The sequence below is a fragment of the Thermobia domestica genome, chromosome 11, assembly GCF_964235325.1.
Source record: "Thermobia domestica chromosome 11, izTheDome1.hap1.1, whole genome shotgun sequence".
Lineage (NCBI taxonomy): Eukaryota > Metazoa > Arthropoda > Insecta > Zygentoma > Lepismatidae > Thermobia > Thermobia domestica.
The window spans coordinates 85,582,393-85,609,220 of record NC_137464.1 but is presented as its reverse complement, the minus strand read 5'-3'; the positions used below and the strand labels follow the sequence as shown (position 1 = coordinate 85,609,220).

The following is a 26,828-nucleotide window of genomic DNA, read 5'->3' as shown; positions in this document are numbered from 1 at the left end:
TTTGAAGAGGGCTTCCAGGCTTAAGCCCCCGAAATTTTATTTACTTTCCAGGAATAAAGTTAGCAAAGCCCTTTTCCGAAACAAAATCGTAAATACGGTACTGGTCACAAGCTACATGTTGGGAAGTTGCCTATACATTTGTTAAATTAATGGGTGAACTGGAATTACTGCTTCTATTGCATGATAATGACATTTACTATATTTTTCAAGGTTACTCTGTTTCTGAGTATTACGAGTATTACGAATAAACTATGTGCAACAACAAAAAGATCTACACCGGTATCTGTCAAACTGCCGGTAACACGTTTTAGATTTAAGTGAGTAATGTGTCATAGATCAAGTTTCAACATACACCTGTTTGTCCATCAGCTGATTCAAGTTTTTGAAGTATCAGAAACATGAATAAAAAGGAGTAAGAATAAAATATTAGATTCAATGTACGTGTTTGTATTTTACATTATTGTGGGTTAGACCAACAATCAGTTAAAAGCAAGAACTCAAGAAAATCGTAATAAATAAACTTACCATTTTTGCGAAAGATCTAGCAAGGCTACGAGAACCAGTACTGAACAGGAACGAACTCACACGTCGACGACAGATGGCACTGGTAGCAGAGACTGAGGTTACGGACATTCCACGCTTGATATCCTCTGTTGGCCTGCTATGCTCTTCCGCTTCTTATTCTTGAACGAAAAAAATAAGTGATATAGTGAGTGACCTTGAGATAAACTGCTAATGGCAAGGTCAATATCAGTATTTAAATCGGAGACAAATGTTGCAACAGAACAGACATGAAGTAAGGAGATCAATACCTGATATAAAAGGTCAGTAGGGACCACGGGCGTCTCTGGCTTGGGGACGAGGGGGACACGTCCCCCTCAATATTTTAAACTACAAAATATTCAATATTTTATTCTATTTTATTCTATTTTAATTATTTACTAACGATAGAACAACATATAAATAATAATATTTTTCTTTATTTGGAATATAATATTCAGGCTGTGCAACGATTATAACAGAGTTCTTGATAAACCTCAGGGGATCCGTGAAGGTAAGAAGAAGGTAAAAACGGAATCGAAGATAATAAACAGGTTGGACTAGGAACTACCATTTAAATCAATTTCTTTGATGCCCCCCAACCAAATTTTACATGCCAGAGACGCCAGTGGTAGGCACCATAGCATTAAAATATACTGTAGCAAAATACTATCGGTACAGAAGAGACTGCGTAACAGTTTGTGCGGGAAAAATAATTCATAAGAACAAGTCGGTTGCATTTCACAGTGAAACTGTGCTAGATTTCCGAATTGTATTGATTCATTATTGAAACTGGAACCTATAGTCGAGCTTCCTCGTGACTATACGCTCGCATGGGAGACCCGGGTTCGATTTCCGGTGTCAGTTTATGTGGTTCAGATCCCTCTTTAAGCTGAGGGTCAACATCTCATACAGTCTCGCTGCTGAATGGGACGCTACACCCTAATCCAATCAACGGTAAGGACAGATCTGATCATTTTTCTTTCTCCTTTTTTTTTTAAATTGCATATTTTTATATCCTACTATAAGGTCAAGTGCCCAAATATCGACCCCATTATATTTTTCGACTTTTTAGGCAAGGTAGTTGGGGGGAAATCTGTTATTGTGCCACCTATAGTTAATATGAACATTTGTTTTAGCCAAGTGTTCAACATAATGTGGAAAAGCTATATTTACTTAAGTTATTAATAAAAAATAAAAAACTACAAATTTCCATTAAAAAAAACGTGTCCAAATACCATCCCCCTATGTTTTCTTAACATAAACAAGCAGAATGAGGTGAAAAACAGTGAAATAAAACATTAGTTTTACTTTGCTAAAACATAACGATGCTTCAGTTTAATAAACAAACTAAAGTCTGAAAACTCTTTGTATTGAAAATAGAAAGAAAAAATGGAAAGGTTCTGTTTAAAATAATGTTAATGTTGGTGCCACTTTCATAATAGAGTTTGATAATCACATTTATCCGTAGAAACAGATATCACACATATATATATATATATATATATATATATATATATATATATATATATATATATTACGTTCTTTAGATGAAGAACACGCTTAGTGACACCACACAAAACACTTAATGCACCTAATCCACTTTATTGCCACCTTATCCTGTGAAAAGAGCTTTCCACATATTGGACAGGTTAAGTCATTGTTGCTGTCTTCCTTATCAATGGAAACACATTGCACTGCTGTAGCTTCAATATCACTTTCACTTGATGAGCTTGACAGAAGTCTTCTCATCCTTTGTCGAGGGCCAATATTCTTCTTCAAAGTTTTTCTTTGCTTCTGTGTTCCAGATGTAGATGGTCTAGCAGCAGTAGATGGCTGTTCCTTCGTTTCTTGAAAATGATGTTTTCTACGCAATGCAGACTGTACACTGTTCTGTTGGATTGATTCCTTTTTCTTTTTCTTCTTATTTGATTCCATGATTGTTTCTTTGTGTGGTGAACCAGTGACCAACAATGTAGCTCCACCCCTTTTGGACGTTGAGGGAATGATCACTGGGACTGCCCTAATAGCTTCGGGACTGATAATTTCAGGGATATCGGGAAGTACATGTTTGTTCTAAAAGTTCCGCCTGCCACTTCTTTGGTGGAAATATTAAAAGAGGTGGCACAAACTGGCCAGTTGCTGACAAGCATGTCACAGCTGTTATTATTGCCCCTTTCTCAGACGATGCTAACTTGCTTGTTTCCTTTTGTTGTAACAACTTTAGACGACTTACGCTGCACGACAGATATGCCGGTCTCATCCACATTGTGCATACATGTTGAATCGAAATTTATCTTCTGAAATTCACCTTTAAGTATCGCGAAAAACGTTTGCACACTTTCTTTGTTGAATACTTGTATTCTAGCTAAAGACAAATTATTTGGTTTTCTCAGTGTTAATTTCCCTCGCTGTTTTTGTCTTATCACACAATGGATGAGGCATATTGCTTTTGTTTGCCAATTCGTAAGCCATTCTTTTTAAATCTGAAATAGTTAATCCATAGTAGTGAGTTTCCATTTCAATGCAATACGCAACAAGACTTTTCTTAATCTCATCACAAAGAACGGTTTTTCGTCCTTATTTTCTTTCAACATATTGCTCAGCTGTTTGTTCCGATTAGACGCAACTTTTAAGAGTAGCTCGGGGAACTTGAAACACTTTAGATGCCTGTTTGTAGAACATGGGAATCGTAGGATCCCTTACAGCCTTAATAGCAGCAATCATATCCTCTTTTTTCCACTTCTTGCGGTTCCCAATCTGAAAAATGAAAGAACATATAGGTCCTAATATTGTTCCCGGGACGACATTTGGAACATAACAAGGGAACGGAATTTAGGCATACGTACAATGTGAAGATCTTGGCATTTTTCCTGACAATAACCACAACTACAGTGTATCCGTGGTTTCTAACTTCCATGTAATACTATAATCTACGAAGAATACCATAATTGATAGAAAACAACATACCTTGAGTGAAGCTATCAAGGTGTGAAGTTACTATCAAGAATTGTTTTCGGATCGACTAAAATGATAAAACACTACAATTGCAGCATAGTTGACGTTACCCGCTTTTCACTACACACACCCAAGTAATGGCGTTGTGACTCATAAGTTACACTAACTTCCACTTGGCAGCAGCACCATCTACCGGAGATAGAGCGGAGGACGGATTTAGGCACGGGGACGGATATCGGGCACTTGACCTTATTCACATTTTGTTATAGCATTATGGATTTATACTCTTTCTGAATTAATATTGTAAAATTGGAAGTTCAGAGGGGCCGCGGTGGCTCAGTGGTAGAGCGCTCACCTCTGGTGCATGGGGTCCCTGGTTCGATCCCAGCTCGCGCTAAGTGAACCTTGTGGTGAACAAACACCGTGTGCGTGCTTTTCCTTGCGGTTCTCCCGTTTCCTCCCATTTTCTTCATTCCACCATTACTTCATTTCTCATCATCACTGTCTCCTTTAGCCTAGTCGGCATAAGTGTGGAACGTAAAACTCAAAGATTTCACTTCTTTTTTGAAAGTTCAGAGTAATAGTTTGGATTATTGTATATTTCTTCTTTATTAAACAGTTTCTTTTCTTAAAAAAAAAAAAAAGTAATCTGTATATAGGACTGTTAAAACGTATATACACGGGCTCAGCGTAGGCCAAAAATACTATTGTTTAGCAGCAAGGACGAATCGATGCGATGCCATGCAAAAATCTTTCAGTTTAACGTCCCACGATTATGCCCTTTAGGCTAAGGGAGACAATGATTAAAGCAACTGAATGATGATGGAAGAATTGGTGGAATGAGAAAAAGGAAGAAAACAGGAGTATCCCGAAATAACCCACGGACATGCCACATCAAACTTAGAGGAAGTGCGGGTATAGTGGACCCGGGAAGGTAAAGTGGACCCCCTGTTTTTCTCCGGAATAAATAAAGACAGCGAATTGGTAACATTGTCAGAAAGTGTCACTCTCGTCTCCAGTCATCTACGTAAACTTACAGTAAGGAGGGCATTGAAGTCGAGTCAGTATTATTATATGTGTGAAGAAGATTCTAACGTATGTTTATTTACGGTTTTCTTCTTATAATCTGTACATGCAGGATTACATAAACAATGTACACGAATAAAACGAATAAAACACGCTGTATGTTATATTAGCTTGGTGTGACCTTAAAATGAATACCATGTAATTTATTCAAAAAACATGTAACATCCCTGTTGGCAGCTAAAGTGGACCCCAATATGGCGGCTAAACTGGAGTAGAGTCCACTTTGCTCGATCTTTTCAGTAGAGTGTTTCAGAGGTGCCCACAAAGGGGGGCTATGACGCAAACTGCGTCATTGAAATATTTGGGGGGGGGGATAAAAATCTATATAAATATGTTTGAGGGGGTGTAAAAATTAATCGAAAAGATTTTTTGTCATGGAAGAACACCTATGGATAGACAATTGAAGGGGGTTGTAACGTACATACATTAGCTTATGTAAATGTATTAAAATCGTGATATGCATATAATTAATTTTGCCTAAAATTTACATATTCACATACACTTTCCGTATATTAATTTGCATTTAAGATAGAATAAGTAAAGGATTAGTTGTGGAAGTAATTGTGTATAGTTTATTTCATTTTTGTGTGTATTATTATTATTATTATTATTATTATTATTATTATGTGTGTTATATAAATGTAAGAGTAAGGATTAAATCAAGATAGAAGTTGAATTAAACACCTCGATTGAGAATAATATGTGCAGAAAGCAATGCTTTGGAAATCTTAGGAAGTTCGACGGTACATCGCATGAACCCAGCACACACAGAGAGAGAGAGAGAGAGAGAGAAAAGCAAAGTTGGGAGATTCTTTGTCTCAAGGAAAAGAACACCCAAGACTTAAGTGCAGCTGGTCCAGGGTTGCTAACTAAAATTTTTAGAAAGAAGAGAATATGGATGAATCTTCAGTGTGCATAAACCTGTGATAGATACATATGGGAAAATTACTATGGTCAGAGACGATGTGTACCTGTAGACTCCAAGTCGGGAGCAGCCATTGTTTAAGTTTGCTTGCTGGAGTTCGTAAGTACATGCGAAACTTCGACTACAAAGAGGTGTGATAATTTTAGAAGTTGGCCAGAAGTAACACCTTTTGAGCAGCTAGCATCATTTCCAACGGAAATTCCGCCAGCCAGAACCAAACCTAGGATTTCGCAGCTCCCCTCACCTCACCAGAGAAAACCGAGGAACGGAGCATTCCATGTAGAATCCTTCACCCCTGTAGATAATTTTACTTCCACAAGTAATTCTTTCAATATTGTAAAGATTTTCTTGGTATTTCGTTAGTGTAGAATATAGCTCAGGTTAGTCGCTGTATTGTGTTATTTTTCTGTCGTATCAAAAAAGGCTTATTTCAGTACAGGACGGCAAGTCCGGCAGTACTTCATGGAAGGAATGCATGATAGATGTAAGAGCATAAACATCGTTTATGTTAGCAGGCGACGTCCTGAGGGGAAAAACCACCAACATGGGAGAAAATGTAAAATTTCTATGTTTTTAAGATATGACAGCATGTCACACTTACAAATAAGCTGTCTTATTGTATATAGGTGTTAATTCTCGTGTGTGCTATGTTGACAAACACTTTAATTCAACAAAAACAATGAAGATATGACAACTTCACATAGCAACCCCTCACACAGGTGAGTGGTCGCGGAGAAATCCCGTTAGGTGTCAGGACCAGTGTTGCCAATTTGGGGGAAAAGTCGCTAAATCTAGGGGATTCGCATTCCAGGATAGCGACAAAAAATAATTTTTCCGATTAGGGACTTTTTTGGTGATTTTGGAATGACGATTTGGCGACTTATTTACAAATCTAGCGACTTTTGTGCTGCGAACAACTTATCATAAAATAAGTACTATTAGCTCGAATCAGTTCAGATATATGTTTATTTTCCTTCTGCTTATTTGAATCAGTGCAGATGTTGACGAGCTGGGAAAAGTACATAACATTTATCTCTCTATATATTCTCGCTTTGATTGCTGTTATCTCTTACTTGCTCACGGGGACCAACTCCAACTTTTAATGTCCTTTAATTTACAGAGCTTCCGTTTAGAGGCACAAATAATTCATTAACGATAGCAAACAGATTATCTGTAGAAGCGTGAGTAGAAGTGAAGTAAGATTTTTCCTAGTTGAAGTTTGTTCGTTTTTCTAAACTTATTTTTGATTTCGTTGAAGCAAAATTGATCATAAAGTTATATATATATATATATATATATATATATATATATATATATATATATATATATATATATATATATATAAGTGAAATTATTGTTAGTTATATATGAGCAGGGTCGGGTCGGATCTAGGATTTTCTGAGGGGGAGTGCACCAGTAACTACAGTAACTACCAGTACATTTGAATTCAGTTGCAATTTTTTAAATGCCTTTAGGCATCTCTAGTGTGAGTGAGAAAATGCCCTGGAAATGCTAAGTGTCGGTTCTCGGTAAATCCTTTTCTTTCAACTTTTAGAAAATCGACTTAAACTAACGATTTTGCAAAATTTCACTTTGTATTAGTACTAGGCTAGTCGACAAAGCGTTACCCCCCACAGCGAACGCGGCCTAAGTGGCTACACGGTAATTTTAGTTTCACCAAAGTTGTAAATCATACTATGAGCCAGTCAGGGTTTCCAGGTCTTTTCTTTTCGTTTCCCGCGCCAGAAGTGGTAGACCTGGATTCGATTCTAGGCAGGAGGTTATGTGGTTAGGGTCCCACGTTGAGCTGTAGTTCACGTCTGATGTAGCCTCGCTGATATAGTCGAAAGAGACGGAGCAAGAGGCATTTTATTTTAAAGATATCCTCTGTATCGAAAACAAATATTAGACCCCAATCAATAAATTCCAAGATTTACACTACTTTATACTTTACTAGCTATGCACGTGCCTTTGGAGAATGGGGTTCCGGATTCGAATCCTGTGGGAGATCATTGAAAAGTTTCAGCGCATAAAGGTAGTTTAGATTCCACCTTAAACTGTAGGTTCACATCTTGTATAGCTTCGGTGCTGAAAGGACCGCTAAATTCCAAGCCACCAAGTATAAAATTTACATCATGATGTTTTTAACCAATTCTCTGGTTTAATCTTTTAATTTTTTTCCTCTCATGATTTTAGCTTCTGAAATTCCTACTCTCTACCAATTTTAGCACCTTATTTTCAGTTTCAGAACAAAGTTGATAAAACACGAGCAGTTACAGTTAAAATAAATAAATAAAATAAAATAAACATATCTTTCCCAGGAATATTTCTAAGCTGCATGGAAAGAAATATCTGGAAACTGAAACATTATGTGTTTGTTTTACAAAACTAAGTTTCGAAATAATTTGGCAACGTAGTTTTTCGGTCATTTCAAAGACTGGAAAGAGAATAAGATGTATTGAATCCCAATTTAAAATTATGGTCTTTGCTGTTTAAAACATTTTCGATATACCTAAGTACCAAACTATTAGAGGTGGCATTTTCCGCCTTTCTACTGTGCACACATCTATGGCTTAGACCATCTAAGGGCAATTGTTCCATCATCTAACATATCCACCCCATAAAATGACGCATAGCCGACCCTGGCCCTTTCGGGCTGTTGCGCCTTAAAGTTTGGTATATATTAGGTATATTGGAAGTTGGCACAACTTTAACAAAGTATTTATTATTATTATTATTATTATTATTATTATTATTATTATTATTATTATTATTATTATTATTCATAGTGAACATACAACTTGGCTCGATGTAGCTCTACTTAACAGTATTAAATGAAATCATAAAATAAGAATATTCTTACCTTCTTCATTCTGAGAATTCCGTTCCATTCCCTCCCAGTCTGGAACAAATATCGCAGCCACTTCTCTCCACATTTTTATTTTTAAGTCACGATTCATGTAGTTCGGATCTCTTAAATCATATAGGCATGGCCTATTTTGTATTTCGATTATAAACGCCCCTGTGTTAAACACACTAACCATGACTGGATATGCACACAGGACACGTTTTCAAACACAACTGAAAATTTCTCTTTGTGATTACACTTGTGGTTATCTGTTTGGGGGTGGAGTTCGAGCTTCGGAGATAGGGACTCAAATTCAAGTTATTTCGTTGTTTCATCTTTTGCCTAAAGCCAAATATTTTGCTTATAGATTACCATGGCACCAGCTAAGTGTCAATCAAGTGTATCACGAGAAATCACCCTATTGTGTTACATAGATTTTTCTGTGATTAGCTAATTTTTCGGAATTTCCTTCTATTTTTGTGAATTTTCTTTTGTTATACACACACATACTTTATAAAGCAGAGTTCCAATCTCTGCACAAAGCGTCTTCCAAGCAGCTGTTTTTTGTTACAATCCCCTTGCCTGGCAACACGTCTTTCCTTTCTGTCCTTCCTTTTGAAATCTTTTAAACAGCAGGCGGTCTATTGTTCCGACCTGCACCAAATACGCTCGAGCCGGCGTTTTCTCAGCGATTTTATTGCTTTCGCGTTCATGTTTTGCCGCCCAGATTTAAATACATGGTCAGCGTATTTCAAGCATACACATGAGCAATAAATACGCTTCGCGATCGCTTCAAATAGCCGCCCACTTAAGCCCAAACGGAAACATGACAGCAGGAATTTTCGGAAAGTGTTGCAATTTTCACTGCTACCTTCTCACTTTAGGTAGTGTATATTTACAACGAAAGGGGTTGGACTTGCACCTTTCCATCCCCCTAAATCCGACCCTGATATGAGTCTTTCATATACGTTCTTTTAGCGTATATAGTACTATCGCTTCAGTTGATCACGTATCTTATACACACACACACACACACACAGGCAAAACTCCACGAAAAATTTTTTAGCGACTTTTCACCCAAAATTGGAGTCATTTCATGTCCTGTTTAGCAACTTTTTGTACCAACTTGTTGGCAACACTGGTCAGGACCGTCAGGTCTGCATGAGAGCAGCGTGTGTTATCAACTGAAAATTAAACAATTTTGGTGAGAAAAACGTGAAATACATTTTAATAAGAACATGATTAGTGTAGTGCTATGCATCATTTTAAAGCTGGACATTTCAGCTACCCTGTGGATACATCAGTTTGCGAGTATCTATTAACAATTTTAAATGATGTACATTAGCAACAGTAAAAGTGTAAATTCAGGTCAGAGGGGACAATGACCTCTGTAGGCAACCCCTTTTCTTCCCCACTTCACCCCGTCTTAAGACTCGCAAAAGCTGAGATGCGAGCCCAGCTTTTTGTGTGGAAGGTGGTTTTGACAAAACCAAGGAGGCAGGGGGAAGAAAGGCAATTCGTGTCTGGTGATCGGGAGAGAGGTATCACTCTTCGTGTGCTCGCATAGAAAAACTCGGGTTTTGACGGACAGAGAAATTGGTGTCTCTGTTATACTAAGAGACAGTGTTAGCTACAAACATTTAAGCTCATGGTATGAGCTATGTATGCAAACATTTTGTAAATACTTATACTATTAATCATACATATAGTCAATATTTATCTTAGTTCAGATATTCTTCGTAAAATGTGTATATAGATTATATCTCGTTGTTAATCCTGCGCAACGAACTTCGCAACTGTGTGCGTTAAGTACAGGACAGTGGTGTACGAACATTTAATAAAGTATGAGCAGGATATAATATAATCTGTTAAACGAACCTTATAGTGTCATCTTCCCTTTTCTATTGGGGGTGATGAAGTTAGATAGTCGAGCAATAGCCACCTAACAGGCTGGATCGCGTTAGGTTAGGCGAAACAACCTGTGCCAAGATCCACTGCAGACACAAGATCCAGAGAATTGCTAATTGTTCTCTGAATACTCGACCGAAGGCGAACCAGGAGGGAAGCAGAGTATCGTCATGTTTTAATGTGGAAGAGAAACATGACCTCCGTGGGACCTACGTTCTGCTAAGCGGAAGATAGCAGAGCCAATGGCAAGGATCAAGAAGAAGACCGGGAGACATCCAGGAGAAGAGGAGAACTACTGAAGATGCGTCGAATCGTGCACGAACATTTAATCTAAATAAATCAGGCCTTAAAGTGAACATAAACATTTCGGCGAAACAATCCTGAAAATATCAAAATTATTTTTTTTATTGTAAGTCACAGTGTATAGTGTTGTTGCGTGTGTTATTACACCTAATTAAAAGCTTATCCAATGAATTTCGTGTGCACATCATTCTCCACAGGAAGTCTTACAAGGTATGTGATCAGTGTGATATTATCGTGTCTTTCCTTTCAGCTGCCCTGGAGTTGTCAATGTCCGGTAAAATGCGGTCTCCCAACAACCAAGTGTTGTTGTGGGAGTGAGAATTAGTATTGCCTCTAACCACCTGGAGAAACACGTAGACCTGGAACTTAGAGTATCTCTTTTGATCTGAAATGCTATCCTAAATTACTCTCATTTTGTTCATTAAATTACTTTATCTTTTATATTACATATATTGCTCTACCGACATTTTAAACTTAAAAGCTCTACCGACTTAGCTAGTTATTTACATATTTTTCAGAACATCAGCATTTCAAGAGTAGCATATTCAAATTTATTTAAATTTTGATTCAATTTGCATAATAATTAATTTATTTTTCACGCTACGGCCTTCCCCTATACAGGGTGCGTCATGGATGTGAGCGGGGGGCACCACTGGAGTGTTTTATTGTTTGTGTTACTATTTATTACACGAATAATGTAAAATTGATGAAGTTATTATCAGTAATGTCTATGGATTCTGATGCCATATGTCAACCTTTCACGTCATCAAACTCCGGATTTCGAGATCTTTCTTACCAAGTCTTGCTACCACCACCACCATGTCTTCCATCTGCAACACGTACTGGACGTGTCAGAGCTACGGAGTCTGTATGTGTTGTTACGTCTAGCTCTTTCAGACAAGTTTTAGCAGCATCAACTAAACGTTTAAAATCATCTCATTTAAATTTTGGACATGGGTCAGATGCGACGAAAGAATCAAACACCTGCTCCACTCATGCGAATGATGATCAACTTGAGAGTAATGATCCCTCTTGCGTTCTTTGTGGTATAAAATTTTGCGAAGATTGTGGTGGTGGGAAGTGGGTCCAATGCGTACAGTGTTTTGAGTGGTGGATAAAACATGCACTGAACGTTTCTTGGCCACAAACATATAAACGTAACATTTTAATATATAGATATTTCAAAATTTTATTTTTGCTGCAAATGAATATGTGCACGCTTTGTGGTAGTTTTCGACGTAGCTAATGCAGTGTCGCTACTTTCTGTACTTCATTTATATACCCTGGTAATTGTTACAGAATTTTCTTCAATGAAACTGTAATTCCTTTCAATTCCATGAATTATTAATTGACAATCGACGTTCCCATTCCAGTATTTCATCATTTTTGCCGAGATATTTGGGGAAGAATTCCTGCTACACAATTTTCTGAGGGGGGACAATCCCCTCCTAGAAACTTTTTGGGGGGACGCGTCCCCTCATCCTCCCTGCTGCCACGCCCATGGGATCACGGAAAATCGGTTGTACTGTATGAAATGAATTTTTGAATATAATTATCACCTTCTTCGAACTGCCTTTTTGTTATGTGACATTAAAATGCATGTCCAAGGGGTGTATGGGATGTCAAAATTTATAGGAAAAATTGAGTATGTCATAAGCCCGTCAAGTTAGGAAGGCAGTGGGTAGTAATTTGAGTTTAGTGTCCCTTTTAGCAGCGAAGCTATATGAGACGTGGACCTACAGCTTAAAGTGGGATACAAACCACACGATCCCCAGGTTTTCCACATCAAAAGCGCGTACATTATCCTCCTAGTCATGAGGAAGCTCTAAGTTTACACGATGAAAGTCGGTATATGAATTGCTAAGTAAAATATTAAGTGGACAGTGTCTTAACATTTTTGAAAATTTCCGTCTCAAGGGAGGGAAACGGAGCACTTTTTAAGTTTACCCCCCAAGTTCAAAGCGATGTTTCCTGATGTTTGTGATCGCATCACGAAAAATGGTTTAAACGTTTAAAGTTAATTTTGGAACATCAGTACATTTCTCCCTCACTTTGGATTTTTAGACTACCAAACTATGCTACGCGTAAGTTTCGGCTATGTCGCCGTCCAATCTATCTGTTTGTCTGTCTATCGACAGATGTTAGATAAAAAATATTGCGAGATATCGATAAGCGTTTTCTGCAATCGATTCAGCGTCCCAAGAATAGGTTCCATCTCTTTCATTAACCCTCTATTCTAACCGGAAGTGGTACAAATTGAGCATTTCCTGTTCCAATGTTTATTGCCATATAGCTAATAAAAACGGTAACAGATAGCGAACGGTAACGACAAGAGCTTTCTTGCAATCGATTCAACTTTTTAAGAGGACATATCATCACCACACGCACTACTCTACCGAAACCGTAAGTGCTTCAAATTTTCATTACTGATTCAGCAAAAGTGGTAAGACATATCAGGAAGTGGTTTCTTGCAATTGATTCCACGTCCTGAGAATACATTTTGTCTTCTCCGTTAATCCTCTATTCAAACCGGAAGTGATAGAAATCAACTATTTCAAGTTTCAACGTCTACCGCAGAACAAGAATGGTAATAGATAGCGACAAGATGATTTTCCTGCCATTGATTCGGTGTCTTAGGAAACCATTGTCTCCACTCGCAACATTATAGTAAAACCGAAGTGGTTGGAATTTATTATTACTTCCGGTTTCAATACTTATTTCCATAAAGCGAAAACGGTAATATATACTGCAGCGGCGGCTGGTACTATATGTTGCATGGTTGTGCAACCGGATTTTTTTTTTTTAATACTAAAGATATTTTAGGTATTAAAGTAGTGTATCAGTAAAAAATAAACCTTTGCTCTTGAGCACAAAATAGTATTGATGCATTTCTAAAAAAATTCAATAAAAAATGAAAGAAAGAGAGTGATTTACATTTCCAGTTGCAGTGAACGTTGCCACTGGAAACAGTAACATTGAGCATATGGCAGCGAGCTCCTATCCTCCCGTATTGCTCCCTTTTAGTTGCACCTTTTTCTGCCACTGGTATATAGTCAGCTTCTGTAATGGTTACGAATTTCTCCGCTTGGCAGCCCTTGACTCAATTGATAGAGTGTGTGAGAAACAGACGCTTGGAAGAAAGAAGTTATTCACAAAACAGAAATTCGCAAAGAACAAATACGCGTCTGGTGGTAGCAGGGGCGGATCCAGGCTGAATGTTTGGGGGAGGGCGGTCGTTCGAAGTCAATAGGTTTTATTTTACATTTATAATACAGTGATGAAAATTCTTGTTACAGGTTTTATTTTTAAAATAAAAAATATCCATTTATGGGGGGGGGGGGGAAGCGATCGAGTCTCGAAGCAGAAAATGTCTTACCACTGGTCTAATTCCTAGCTCTGTGTCTTTCGTGCACATGATCCCGTGTTCGATTTCCGGCGGAGAGGATAAAAAATTAATCTCAAATCATTCGTTTTCAATAGTCATCTACCTTCTTTAGCGTAAATTGCTGGAATGTTAAACTATTATTTTTTTTTCATTTTCGAAGGAAAAAAATATTAGATTTCACGCTTGTTTATAGTAAAACAGCAGACAAACATAGGTGGTTACTGAAAATGGACTCTTTGTCCCTTATATTCATAGAAAGAAATGTTAACAAAATGCATATTGTCCGAGGAGAGAGGTGTTTCTGTACCCTAAAGAAAATAAGCAGAAAATATTTGCGGTAGCGATGCTTTCTATTCAGAAAAAACTTGGCGAGCAGCATTTTAGACATCAATGAAGTCATAGAAAAAATTGAAGCTAGAAAAGAACGAAGAAAGATTTTCCATTTTAAAATAATGCATAGTTTACTTAATTGATACGTACATTGATAGTGGTTGTTTGAAAAAAAAAAAAAAAAAAAGGAAATAGCTTATATTAAACCAATATTAGAGAATACACTTTAATCAATAAATATACAAATAGAGCTTAAAAGGACTTTCCTCTTCATATTTCCTGAATATGTTTTGGATAAAACTCAAGAATGCTGGGGGAAGGGAACACTTGCGCGTACCTACACATCTTTGATATTGCAACATTGCAACCGGTGCTTCTACAGACCACAAACCGATACTGATATACTGTATATTTAAAACGTTTATTTAAAACTGTTTCAACGTTTATCGACATAGAACAAAAACTATTTAACAGATAGAGGTAAGCGGTTTCTTACAATCATTTCAGCGCCTTAAGTAACATATCATTACTACCTACAAGGTCTTACCGAAATCAAAAGTGATTCAAAATGGCAATTACCTCAAGTTTGAATAAATATATCCATAAAGGAAGAATAATAAGAGGTACCGAGAAGCGTTTCTTTCTTTCTTTCTTTCTTTCTTTCTTTTTTCAATCAATTTACCATCACAAAAATAGGTTTTATCTCCTCCGCTAATCTTCTTTTCAAATCAGAAATGATATAAATCAAAAGTTTTCGGTTTCAACATTGATCATCGTAGAACAGAAACAAACAGAGATAGTGACCATTTTTTTTTTTTCAGTCGATTCAACGTCTCAAGGGAACGTACCATCACCACCTACAATACTCTACAGAAGCCAGAAGTGATCGAAATCTACTACTACTCATGGTTTTGGTACTCATTTTCACAGAGCAACAACGATAAGATACATCGAAAAGTGGTTTTCTGATACAAATTCAGCGTCCCGAGAATGAGTTTATCTCAACTTTCATCTATTTGATGAAACTTGAAGTGGTGAAAATCTACGATTCTCGGTAACAACAACGATTGCATAATGAGTAGAATGGAAATCGATATCAGTAAGCAGATTTTTATATGCAAGAATAAGTCATAAGTATTGCAGTATTATACTGTAGTACACAACGAACCTGCATCTATTACAACACAATGAAAGCAGGATAACATTCAAATTATAACACTTTATGTTGGACTATCTGCAGCCATCTTCCTGCCAATGCCTCGATACCACGTTTTGTTCTTAGAGATAGAAAAACAGGCCTACTGTTTCTACTTCCTGCTGGTTAGTGAAGCATCGTGACTTCAGAAAATGCGCCATGTACAGAAACAAGTAGTAATCTACAGGGTCAAGATCAAGATGATATGTTGGGTGTGGCATTAGTCCCTGAATTTTTTGTGCAGTTTCGAAGCCAAGGGTTATGCTGTGCTAGGAAGACAAGCTTTCAGTTCAGTTCCAGTTCAGCAAAATATTTTTTTGATGTAGTGCAGCATTGATGGTACCATATAACTATTAGGAACGAACTCACAGCGAATTACCCCCCGTAGTTCCACCACACACAGAGTATGAGTTTAGGCTCAAAACAGCCTGCTTGACGAGCGGTACTGGAAGTTGGCCCTTGCTTAACCACTGTTTTTCCAAATCCATGTGACAATCACTCTTAGGAAACGCACATCACGCTGATTTGAGTTGATTTTCAGTTCTTAACATCCCGTTCAGCAGCGAGGCTATATAAGACGTGAAGCTACTGAAAACGTGGGATCCGAACCACATGAGCTCCCGCCGGGAATCGAACCCGAGTGTCCCACGCCAAAGGCGCTTACGCTAACGGCGTATCCGCAAAGGAGCTCGCTGATTTTGTAGCATTGCCGGCATACATCCACTCTCCTTTGGGTTTGTGCTGAGATCAACATTAGTGACACAATGCAGAAGCTCCTGATGGTTGCCTGAAGTTGGGGCATGAAGATAATGCACTATAGTGGACTGAGACGTGCTGAGTTTTGACAAATGTCGTATGTTGCTGAATGGATTTTCCTTAGTGCGCGTCACATGATATCAGAACCTGTTATACTGGATGGCTGAATCATTGCTAATCTTTGACATTTTTACAACCTCTATGAAATTTCTGGAACCAACGAGTTGTTGTGCTGTGGTTCATTGCATCTTCCCGTTTCGCATGACAAATGTTTTGGGTTGCTGCCGCACCGTTATGACCGAGTTCGAAGTTACACAGTAACAGTTCACGTATTAGACTTCTATATCTTTAAAGTTAGGTCTCTTGCTTTAGTTTCAAGATCGTTATCAGACTTTTCGTATGCAACTACATTTATTCTTGAGTAAAGCTGGTTTATCTAGTACTAATGTCATTTTCGATGCGCGGTAAAAATGGCGGGGTCATTTTTAGAGCGGAAAAGATGGCAGGCGGAAAAAATGGCCGCCGGAAGAAATGGCAGGAAGGGGAAACAATATGTAAACATGTAACATATACACGTAAGAAAGCATTTTCATGGGACATTTAACCGGCTGTCCTTTCTGAAGTACCTGTTTGGTTTAATGCAATGGCACCTCGATTATTTACTCAGTTATATGTAATAAGAGTCCCGATAGGAGAAATAGGTTGCTTATGCATTGCTTCAGCGGTTGTACGTGAGTTTGAAGTTAACAGTTTACAACGCAGTTTGAAATAAGCTTGGACATGGTGTTCCTATACAAGGATGTTTCTTCCATCTACGACAAAGTACTTATCGTACAATTCAAGAATAGGGTTTGTCAGGACCTTTATAATGAAGATATAGAGTTTTCTATGTTCTGCAACCAAATTGATTCACTGGATTTTCCTCTATGTGAAGGTGCGTTGCAGATCATGCAGGCACGTAGCCAGGATTTCGTGAAGGGGGGGGGGGGCGTGACATGAAATACTGTGGTCATCACAACAGGGGCTCGATCACTCTAAACTATTTTATTGGAACATATTGGTTCGTTTAGCCAGGATTTCGTAACGGGGGGAGGGGGGAGTGACATGAAATTCTGAAGGCCCAGGAGCTCGATCAATATAAACTACTTTACTATCAACATATATTGGTTTGTTAGGACAATAAAATGAGGATATGTTGGCAAGTATTTTAATAACAAACTATGAAGAAATTTCGAGCAAAATAATAATAATAATAATAATAATAATAATAATAATAATAATAATAATAATAATAATAATAATAAAGTATTGATGTCTGTCTGTCTGTGTGCGGCCTGGGGACCAGACGAGTGGACCGAGAGTTACCAAATTTTGGTCAGGGGTACCTTGGCCCATGCCCCAGATCAAGACGAAGCGGTTTTTTCAAATTTCGAAACAGTGGAATCTCAGGGGGGCGTTTACTGGAACCGGTTTGGGAACCAGACAAATTGACAGGAAGTTACCAAATTTTAGTCACGAATACCTTGGTCCAGGCTCCAGACCAGAGTTAAACGTTCTTGCGAAATTCGAACCAGGGGGGTCTCGGGGGGCATTTAACGGGACGTAAAAGTAGTAGAAAATTACCGATATTTATTTATTTATTTATTTAACAATCACCAAATACAGTTCAGAGGCCATTTTACATTGGATATCCAAGAACATTAACAATGGAAAGGATTTGGGAAGGTATCGGCCAGGGCCTGTTTAGTAGGTGTCATCCCGGCATTTGCCTGGTAGGACTGAGGAAAACCTTGAAAACCTCAGTCAGGATGATAGGCAGCGGGATTCGAAGGCACGACCTCCCGAATGCGAAGCCAACGCTCTTATGAGCTATTAGTATCGAATTCATATTTTCGCGGTCGCTGAAATCAATGGTGAAACTCCAGTCGCATTAACTTCCAAATTCACGCTATTCGGCTCCGGGCCGGGGGTCACCGGAGGGGGGTGTGTGTGAGATACCAAGACATATAAAAGTAATCCAAAATGACCGATATTAGTGTCAAATCCATAGTTTTCGCGGTCGCTGAAATCAATTGTGATACTTCCATTAGCGATGACTTGCATGAATGCGGGCCAGGAGTCAGCGGGGGCGGATACCGAGCCATGTCAAAAATAGCCCAAAATGACCGATATTAGTATCAAATCCATTGTTTTCGCGGTCGCTGAGATCAATGGTGATACTCCCACAGGCGTTGACTTCCAAATAGGCCTACAGCCTCTGCGCGAAGCATGTGTATATTCAACTAGTTTTACAACATATGCGTTCCTTTCTCTGTTGAATCAAATGCTAACAGAACTTTCTTTCAACATATTTTTTTATTTTTATTATTCCGTCAACTACTGTTGGTTCCAAATGACAGGTTAAAGGAGCAACAAAAAATTGTCCTTGAAATAACAAGTTTGACACTGCAAGGATGCGATGACGAAAAGTTATGATTAAAAATGTCCACGCTGTTACACAACGGCACTATAATTTCGGAAGCTTAAAATCTTCCTGACTAGTTGAAGAAATTCTGAGAATTCAGTAACCTTTCTTGAAATTCCAAATTCCCTGACTCTTCCAGAATACCTCGCTTACCTCGCCACCATATTGCAAGTAATACAAATCTCCTCATAAGAAAGAGTAAGCAAAAGCTTCCTGTAGTTTTCTTTTTAATTTTTAACGCTAATCCTTCTTTTTGTCATTTCATTTTGTTTTATCCTTTTTTTAATTTTTTCATTTCTCGTCTCGAAGGGGGGGTCCGAACCCCTCCCTTGGCTACGTGCCTGGGTCATGGAATACTTAAAACAGATAGCTCCTCCAGAACAAGAAGATTCGTTATTTTGATTCAATATATGTATCCAGTTTATGCAGGAGATTAGGATTGGAAGAAACCATGCGAGTAAGACGCATTCCACCAGTTTCCTTGCCAAAATTGGCATATACATCAGGCTACTCTTGGAGAGAACCCACGCACAAATAAATTATGCAAGGGTTGGAAGAATAAGATTCCCCGACTTACTGGGAGATTTTAAACATGATAGAGTACAAGGTGGTTATTGTTGTTGCATGTACGAGTAATTTATGAGGTTATAGTACAAAAGCTAGCTGTGGATTTGCATTATACGAAATTAGACAAAACAAATGTATATGATAATGTAGTTATTGTTGCAGCTAAATTATGTTCTGTATATAGTACTGCGAATTTGACCACATGATTTGTATTATAAAAATAATAATACAGTAATACAGTATATTTGAAAACGTTTTCTTATCTGTATACGTTACGTGTTTACATATCGTTTCCCTTCCTGCCATTTTTTCCGCTCGAAAAACTACCCTACCATTTTACAGTCTTGGGAAGTAACGTAACGCAAGTAACGCGTTACTTGTAACGCGTTACTTTTTAAGTAACGTTTCCTAGTAACGCGTTACATTTTCTCCAAAGTAACTGTAACGGTAACGCGTTACAAATTTTTAAGTAACGTAAATAGTTTGCGTTACTTTTTTCGCGTTACATTTCGGATGAGTAACTACAATATATGTACAGTATTTTTTTTTTCGGAAACAAATGTTTCTTTCCTGTAAGTGAATTTCTCAGAATGAAACAATCGAGCATGAACTACGTGTGACAGTGACCGACAGTCACAGACATAAGCGCGCCATAGACGCACGCACTTGCATTACCAACATGTATGAAAGGTTTCTTTCATCATGCATCTTGAAAGAATTTTTTGCCCACACACGTACCAACGTGCTGTCCAACATACTGAAAGTAGTTTGAGAAATGTGGAGGATGAGGAAACGCGTGCTTTTTCTTTCTGCAACTGCACGACCTTGGCATGCGACGGAGGAGAGACTCACGTGATTTCTTCCGCTGTCGTGATTGGCGGACCTAAATATAAAACAGCCACCTTGCATGAACGAGCCCATACACGGTAAACATGCATGCAGAACGGCAAAAACATCAAACATGTTTTCAGAAGATTTTGAAAACTTTTAACATGAATGAACGAGGCCATACACGATCAACTTGCCTGTGGTTTTATCATTTTTCATACAAGTCGGACTGTTTCTTCAGGCATGTGTTTACGTGTATGGGCCGCTATACAGACAAACAGATAAGTTCGTAGTGCCACTTGCTGTTTTTTGAAGATGAGGACAGCCTTAGGGAAATCACGTGTACTGATTGCAAGCACCTGGAAGATTTTGTCGTAGATTTTGACAGCTCCAAATCAATACATTCTAGTGATGAGCGCAAGAGTCTTGGTCTTGCAGTTTTGCAAGAGTCTTGCGTGCAAGACCAAGACCAAGACCAAGACCAAGACCAAGACCAGGAATAGCGGTGCAAGACCAAGACCAAGACCAAGACCATACTTGCAAGACCAAGACCAAGACCAAGACTCTTGCGCAAGAGTCTTGCACAAGTACTGGTAGTACTTGAATTTGTTTATACAATGTAAAAAAGGAGAAAATTCATTACATCTTTTACTTGCATTTTTTGACTTCAGTAAAAATGCCACTGGAGTGAATGTGTTCCCAGTAGTTTCTGCCCCTGTAGCATATAGCTACAGTATATCGTTTCCTGAATTGGTTGTTCGCGTTTTCTCTAGATATTGCTCGTTTTGAAGCCACACAGGTGTCATCTTGCTCCATATAAGCTATTTTGGTGGACAAACATCGTGTGCGTGGGTTTTCTTAAATTTTTTCCGTTTCCTCCTACTTTCTTCATTCCACCATTTCAGTCGTTTTTCATCATCACCGTCTCCCTTAGCGTTGGTGCATTACTGTGGGACGTTAAACTAGATACTTCATTTCATTTCAAAGCATACTAGTGGTGTTCTTCCAAAACTGAAGAGAAATGTAGTATTGAACATAGGTAATTCCGTACACCATACGTGCTGACTACATGAGTATGGCCTTGGCTATGAGACTCGAGCACCCGTTGTAAATTTTTAGTGTGCACTCATAAAATTAATATCGAAATAACATTTTCATGACATTGACAAAAACTAGTGCATGTGACCGCAAGTTTGATTTCATGGGCGGATGCTTATACGTTGAATAATTGTTTATCCATATAACTTTTAGCCTCCTTAGGTATACGGAACATCGGGGATTGAGCGATATAACATTATACTACAACAGTAAATCTATATTATAAAATTGAAAGTGACTATGTTTGTGACTCCTAATCTCTTGAACCAACCGCTCGAAATCGATCAAATTTTCAATATAGATCAGGTTTGGGCCTGGAATGTTATTTGTCAGTTCACTTTGAAGGAGCAACGTATGGGTGGAGGAGGAGGAGGGGGAGGTATACAAAAATCAAAAATAAATAAAAATAAAAGTGACTAAGTTGCGACTTAATAATTCTTGAACCACCAGACCGACCTTAATCAAATTTTTAACAGGTATGAGGTGCGGAGGTGGCTCAGTGGTAGAGCGTTCACCTCTAGTGCTTGGGGTCCCGGGTTCGATCCCAGCCCCCGCCAAGTGAACCTTGTGGTGGACAAACACCGCGCTCGTGGGTTTTCTCGGGGTTCTCCCATTTCCTCCCACTTTCTTCATTCCACCATTTCATTCATCACTCATCATCACCGTCTCCTTTAGCCCAACCGGCATAAGCGTGGGACGTAAAACTCTAAGCTTTCATTTCATTTTCTTTTTTCTGCTACTGCTAATATTTCTAACACCTTCTCATTCGTTTTCCATTCAACACAAATTCTCTCCATTTTTCACCATGCCCAGGTTTCCAAAGTCGGTATTTTTTTCCATCGCTTTTGCGTAATGTCCATGATTATGCCCCATTGGAATCAGTAAAACAACATCTCAATATTTAATTATAACTTTGTTTAATACAAAAATTAGCTAATGTGGTTGAAAGGAAAGATCTGACGCCTTTAGAGTGTAAAAATAATTTTGCATTTCATGGTATTTCAATTATCTGTACCGTTTTGATTTTCTTTCATTCGTCTCAGGGGTAGCGTCCCCAGTTTCGGAACCTGTGGAGTGTTGGATCTGTTAAAATATATAAAAAGATTATGAAGCGTCGTGATTTATCTTATAAGTAGCGAAGCGTAATATCTTAAATATCTTAGCGGCACACAATAAAAAAATAAAGGTCATCATTTATGTTGTACACTATTATCATACTTACACGAAGATAAACTATGTTACATTTAGAAACATATATTGTGTTTCCGTTACTATTGGAGCATTGTAGAATTTATTATCCCTTATATCCAGAGTAAAATTTACCTATGAAAAACATAAGATTTCTTTAAAGTAAAACTTGCAAGACTCTTGCAAGCAAGACCAAGACTGGGTATGCAAGACCAAGACCAAGACCAAGACTGGGTGTGCAAGACCAAGACCGAAGGTTCCAGTGCAAGACCAAGACCAAGACTCGGTGTGCAAGACCAAGACCAAGACCAAGACCACCCCGGTCTTGGTCTTGGTCTTGCATTTGCTCATCACTAATACATTCAGTGAGTGAACTAGGAGTGCAATGATACCTGTAGTCTATTTTACATTGATTGATGTTGTTTTTATAAAGATGGAAAACGAAAATATTTTACGGTTCGAACATTTGAAAGAATACTTTTTTCTTAAGAACTGAGGATGATGGTGGACAGAATTTAAAAGTAGTGTCTGAAGTGCCCCGGCGGAAAATATCAACAACTAGGGTGCCATAATTAACGATATACAGTAAGGGGTTAATATGAATAAACTGTCCTCTGATGAGCAGGCCTACTTTATTACTAGAAAATAGAGTGCTGATGGTATGTAATATTGGAGTTCTTTCAGATCAGATTGCTTATCCTAGAGTCCCGTTGATTATAGAGTTTGAAACTAGCTTTAAAAAGCATGTATCGATTTTAGAGTTACTGGCAAGTTTTTATTAACTCCCAGTCCATGTGTTCTCATTTTATTAGTTTTAGTGTAATGTTTCTCTATATTCTGTATTTTAAATTTTACATAACAACATTGTTACTATTATATAATTAGTTTAGCAGAATAATAATAAGCAACCATTTTTTCTAACGCATAGGGATGAGCACAAGTCAAGCTAAAACTCGACTTGACTCGAATTCAAGTCGAATTTCGAGTCAAGTCAAAGGTAATATCCTCGAGTCGAGTTCCGAGCCGATTCAGTTTTTCGCGTCGAGTTTCGAGTCCAGTCGAGTTTGATAAATGGCTCGTTCGTTTTAACTCGTCTTGAAATCGGCTTGATTACACTGGAAAACGAGTCATGAGAAATGTAAGCTAAACAGTTATATGGAATACTTTTACTGTTGCTCACGAGAGGACAAGAGGGGACACTGCTCGCATCAAGTCTCGTCTCGATAGCGAGACCACAAGAGATTTTTCTATAACAAGCTCAGCACGGCTCAGCTCAACTGAGAAGATGCCTCGAGCCGGCTCACTTGGGGTGAATCATCGGCTCGAGCTGGCTTGGTAGGAATGAGTCATCTGCTCGGTTCCGCTCAACTGAGCCGAGGGCTCTAGCCGAGTCGGTTGGGTGAGCTGTTGTCTCGGCTCACTTCTCGGTTCGGGTCGATAGTGAATGAGCTGTGAGCCGAGCTGCTCGAGTCGTTGACAATTCTAAACCTGGGCCGAGAAGTTTTGAAGATATTTGGCCAGTGCCCTATAGCTTTTAACAGTGTTTGGCTCGAGCCCGAATACTTAACCTAGACCCTCAACCCAAATTCAGAAGCTAGTGAACAATGTCCTTAAGTCCTAGACTTCACGACTACCGAGGTTGGCAACCAACTAGTTTTTTAGTATTCAAATACAAACAGTCTATCTTTCATGTTTATATACAGCGTTGCTATAATAATAATAATAATAATAATAATAATAATAATAATAATAATAATAATAATAATAATAATAATAATAATAATAATAATAATAGTTGTAGTAGTAGTGTCATTGATAATAATTATACTGTCTCTGTAATATACCGTACTTCAAGAATGTACTCGAAACTACACGCCGGCTTTGGCTCGACTCCAATTCGAGTCGAGTTGGAGGAAATTTTTCGAGACGAGTTCTTGGTTCGAGCTCAAAAATGTTTGTTTCTAGTCGAATCGAGTTTCAAAGAACACTCGCTCGAAAACTCGCTCGTGTCCATCCCTACGAGTAACGCAGTATGGCATTTTATCAATTTTACATTATATGAAAATGTTCATATATCAAGTAAAAATTTGTCCTTGCATTTACATAAAGCGATTCAGAACGTGAAATAATAATAATAATAATAATAATAATAATAATAATAATAATAATAATAATAATAATAATAATAATAATAATAATAGCGGTAGTAATAGCAGTACGGAAAATTAAAATCATAATTTTTTCACATTTTTAAAGTTTCGGACCTAAAAGTAACGCGTTAGTAACGCGTTACTTTCGAAGTAAAGTAACAGTTACTTTTTTGTTGCAAGTAACGCGTTACTAACGCGTTACATTTTAAGAGAAAGTAAAGTAACTTGTAACGCGTTACATGTTTACAAGTAACTTACCCAACACTGCCATTTTACAGTGATTCCTTTAGTTGAAATGTTTTGCTATGCTGTATAATGTTTCGAAAAATCTAGCCAGTTTTAGCAGATTTTCGTGCGTCATTCAGCAAATTTTTGGAGACACCTACTGGCAACACTGTGAAACAAAGCAAGAACGACAACCGGTTCTTGCAGTGATGCCAATTGAAGGGAAATTTCCCTTGGCGCAGGGAAATTTTGAGTACATTTTAGAGAAAAGGGAAAAAGGGAAATTGCTTGTAATATCTCAATATTGCAGGGAAATTTGAACCTCTCTTCAATCATTTATAGATTGAATGTATTTACGTATCTAATTAATCTCATTAAAATTCAGTATAAATTCAACATCCTATTTGTTCCAAACACAATCCGTTGCACATATTTCACATAAATTCTCACAAGTTATCTTGCTTTGCATTCGTTAATATTTATCAACATTATACTTCGATCAACATATTCAGTTAAATTCGATTATTCGAAACATTACAACAATGCTTATTTAAAATCTTTTATCAAAATTAATCTTCCGATTGTTGAATTAAATGCAATGCAATAAGATTAAATATTTCTCAATTAAATTATCACTCCACCTATTATAACATTTTGGTTTTCCCAATCAGAAGATGTTTTTCCCAACCAAAAAATTGATTCTGAAGAGGATTAATCAATGTAAGAGAAGAAAATCTGCGTGTCGTGAATGTACATATGTATATATGGGCGAATACTGAGTCATTAGTGTATGTGTCTTTGTGTAAGTTTACAGATTTCCTGGTGACTGTGTGCACAGAATTATAAATTCTTAAGAATTCCGCATCTCTAAACTTTGTATTGTGCTTACGAACATTCCTCGTGTACAGCCAAAGACAGTAGCAGGTAGAGTTTTCTTTGTAACTGTTCGTATTCGTTTCAGTAAATATGGGAGTGTTGTTCTTATGTAAGTACATACCAAATATATTCTTAATAATTTCTTTGTACCTTAGGTTACATTAATATTGAAATCTATCATGATATCTATAATAAAAATTAGTTACGTAATATTTATTTTATATTTTTATGATTTATTTAGGTTGTCCGTCCTGACCGAGGTATTTATAGGGTTTTTCCTCAATCACACCAGGCAAATTCAGAGATTGCACCTTTAACATAGGTCCTGGCCTATACCTTTCCATATCCTTTCCTCTCCTCTATAGTGACGCCTTAGATGCCTAAACAACAAATCAAGTTCAAATTCTGCGTAAGCTCAAAGGAAGGTTGTCAGGTATCTGGTTGTTGTATTTGATTATAAGATTGCGGAGAGGGGGTGGAAGCGAAAACGATTAAAAATACGTTTACTAAATACAGTACTTGAACGTTTTGGATAAAGGGAAATTTTGTCCGGAAAAGGGAAATTCTGAAGCTTGTGAAGGGAAAATGGCTCTGAAGGAATTGGCATCACTGGGTTCTTGTTTTCTTTCCATGCTTTAGCACTCGATACCAAGAATTTTAAGCCCTTGATGTATTGTAATCTTCTAATGTGTCTTATTCTGAAGCAAAATAAGTATTGAGTTCATTTAATATTAACGTAAAAAGATGAAAGATCGTTTAACTGGTGTTATTACAGAAATTCTGGAGAAAGACAACAAACTTGAACCATTAGTAGGTATGTTGGAAATTTTACTTACATGTTCAATTTTTGGAATAATCCTTGTACTAAAATAAGGTTGTAGTCAATTCACATACGAAAGAAACTAACCGCACTTACGCAGTGCTTAACACAATGACATTATCAGTGCCTGTCAGTGGTGCCAGATAACATCTTTTTCTATCCCCTAATAACACTTGATCGAGTTTTTTTTTTTTTTTTTTAAATTATATTTCGGTGCGTATTTGATACACAAGTTTGCACATGAATTTAAAAATGCGTACAGGTGAAGTTTTGGCGCGACACTTGAAATAATTGTTAAAAAATTATAATTCTTTCACTGTTTTTTTTTTTCGTATAGTTCTCCAAAGGATTGCGCTGGGCGACATAATATTACCCCAT

The 26,828-nt window shown here is 37.6% G+C and overlaps 2 protein-coding genes across 4 annotated transcripts in view; one reads left to right on the top strand and one right to left on the bottom strand.

Moving 5' to 3' along the window:
• The window catches only part of LOC145664245 (pterin-4-alpha-carbinolamine dehydratase-like), a 46,199-nt gene extending 19,589 nt beyond the window's left edge, over nt 1-26,610 (bottom strand). Inside the window, exons 1-2 of the mRNA XM_081730737.1 lie at nt 26,467-26,610; nt 526-683 (exon numbers count right to left, since the gene is read on the bottom strand). Coding sequence (XP_081586863.1) covers nt 526-633 — 108 coding nt within the window. The 5' untranslated portion in view covers nt 634-683; nt 26,467-26,610. The remainder of the gene's footprint in view (nt 1-525; nt 684-26,466) is intronic.
• Nucleotides 696-26,828, top strand: part of Polr1E (RNA polymerase I subunit E) — a 57,020-nt gene continuing 30,887 nt past the window's right edge. The window contains exon 1 of one of the 3 annotated variants that reach the window (XM_081730735.1): nt 696-824. In XM_081730735.1, coding sequence (XP_081586861.1) covers nt 773-824 — 52 coding nt within the window. In that variant the 5' untranslated portion in view covers nt 696-772. Of the gene's footprint in view, nt 825-26,227; nt 26,445-26,828 lie in introns of those variants that run through there. The other 2 variants (XM_081730736.1, XM_081730734.1) reach the window with 2 other exon arrangements.